This window comes from Mesoplodon mirus (genome assembly GCF_964341445.2).
Source record: "Mesoplodon mirus genome assembly, chromosome: 4".
Taxonomy (NCBI): Eukaryota; Metazoa; Chordata; class Mammalia; order Artiodactyla; family Ziphiidae; genus Mesoplodon; species Mesoplodon mirus.
The window spans coordinates 112,826,773-112,828,959 of NC_138979.1; the positions used below are offsets into that span (position 1 = coordinate 112,826,773).

The 2,187-nt window shown below is 49.5% G+C and overlaps 1 protein-coding gene across 1 annotated transcript; it reads left to right on the top strand.

Annotated features, from left to right (window-relative positions):
- Window positions 1–1,287: 1,287 nt before the first annotated feature.
- On the top strand, window positions 1,288–1,806 carry RNASE2 (ribonuclease A family member 2). The gene has a single exon (XM_082617318.1). It carries the CDS (start codon window positions 1,293–1,295, stop codon window positions 1,767–1,769), a length of 477 nt encoding a protein of 158 aa, XP_082473444.1. The 5' UTR covers window positions 1,288–1,292; the 3' UTR covers window positions 1,770–1,806.
- The last annotated feature ends 381 nt before the right edge of the window (window positions 1,807–2,187 follow it).

The window sequence follows — 2,187 nt, forward strand, 5'->3', positions numbered from 1 at the left end:
CAATGAGAGGCCCACATACCGCAAAAAAAAAAAAACTGGGCCAGGGTAAAAACAAGAGAAAGTGAATTCAATGCACAGGAAGCAGGAAAAAAAAAAAAAAGACAACAGCAATTACAAAAAATCATAGATTCGTCACAAACTAATTACTTACAGGATTTTGAGCAGTGAGAAATTCAGAGCTCAAGTTTCCAGCACAGGGAAGTGAGGAGATAAAGAACATTTGGGTGAGAAGGAACCAGGGTGATTACTAAAATGAAAGGGGGGCCTGGGTTCCTCTGGTGCAAACAAGCCTCCTGGCTCTATTTGTTCTGAGTACCGGGCCTGCCTTCATGTACTTCAGTCTTTCAGTGTGTTGCCCCCAAGTTGAGTTATAAAATCTATAGCCACTCTGGGACTTCCCTAGTGGTGCAGTGGTTAAGAATCCGCCTGCCAATGCAGGGGACACGGGTTCGAGCCCTGGTCCGGGAAGATCCCACATGCCATGGAGCAACTAAGCCCATGAGCCACAACTCTTGTGCCCTTGTGCCACAACTACTGAAGCCCACGTGCCTAGAGCCCATGCTCCGTGACAAAAGAAACCACCGCAATGAGAAGCCCGTGCACCACAAGGAAGAGTAGCCCCTGCTCGCTGCAACTAGAGAAAGCCCGCGCGCAGCAACAATGACCCAACGCAGCCAAATCAATCAATCAATCAATAAATAAAAATCTATGGCCATTCTGCAGCCAGTGATATTTTTCATTTAGGAAATCCAGACCCAGTGGCAGAGCTCTGCCCTGCACAGGATGCCTGGAATTAGATTTGTTACAACAGAAGCAGCAGTGGTTCATCCCTGGGTATGCACTGATCAGCAAATGATAAAACAAAGGGCTCATTGCATAAGTGGACCATGTCCTAATCTGTGCGTTTCTTCATGTCCTAGATTCAGAACCCTCCTTGTTCTGCTCGCCCCACCCACAGGGGCTGCTCTATATCTCCAGTCCCAAGAACCGGGGGGAAACCAGCTGCCCCTGAGCGCCAGGCCCACCAGCTGGATCTGTTCTCACAGGAGCCACAGCAGAGATACTGGGTAAGACAATGAGCCCCCGAGCTGGAACAGGAAAGACAGCAATGAAGCAGCAACTGGGGGAGCGGTGAGCTGAAGTTAGTGCCCAGGACACATGACAGACTTTGGGGAGCGGAGGGGAAAGGAGCTAGAACCACAGTGACAGCAGGGGGCCTGCAGGGTGAGTGAGGAGGGAGCGTGTTATCTGTGGGCCGGGATACAGAAGATACCCTTCTTTTCACAGGAAACATGGTTCCAAGACAGCAGAATGCCCAGCTGCCTCTCTTTTTGCTGTTGGGGCTCTTGGGAATGGTGATCTCACTCCATGTCCCACGTGGTACTTTAACCTGGGCTCAGTGGTTTGAGATTCAGCACCTAAATATGGCCCACCCTGGATGCAATGATGCAATGCGGGTGATTAACCGTTACAGAATGGTATGCAAAGGTAAAAATACTTTTCTCCACACAACGTTCGCTGAAGTAGCTGGTGTTTGTACCACCAGAAATATAACCTGCCATAGATCATACAGGACGAATTGTCATAGGAGCTCAGTTCAAGTGCCTCTAACCTACTGCAACCTCACAAGACGTCCACCAGATTATAGGGACTGCCGTTATAGACAGACAGAGGCACGGATGATCTACATCGTCGCGTGTGACAGCAGATCACCAACGGACAGTCCCCTGTACCCCGTGGTTCCGGTTCACTTGGATGCGATCGTCTAAACTCTGGGCCAGCACTTTGGGCCATGCTCATTTGCCAAGCGCCACAGTCCTGTCCCACCATCCACCCCAGATATCAGCATCAGTCCTCATCTCACCAGCCTCCAGGTCCCTTTAAGCTTTGCTCAGCTGAAGCTCCTTGTGCAGCACAGTAAACTTTACAGAATTGCCTACAAGCCTCCATGTGTCTGTTTGTGCTCTTCGGTCATGTAGTTACATTCTGGTCTAGCGGCTTTTCCCCTTCTTCTAATCTGAGATTTGTGGAAAAGAGATGTGAGGATAAGAGGCTCCTTGTGTCATGAAGTTGTGCAGACTTTTCCTTCTCTCTGCTTTAGGCCAGGAAGCTGAGGCTTCCACTCACAGCTGCCTATTTCATTACCAGGAGGCAAAGAGCTCCCAGTAAGTAGAAACAAATGTATTT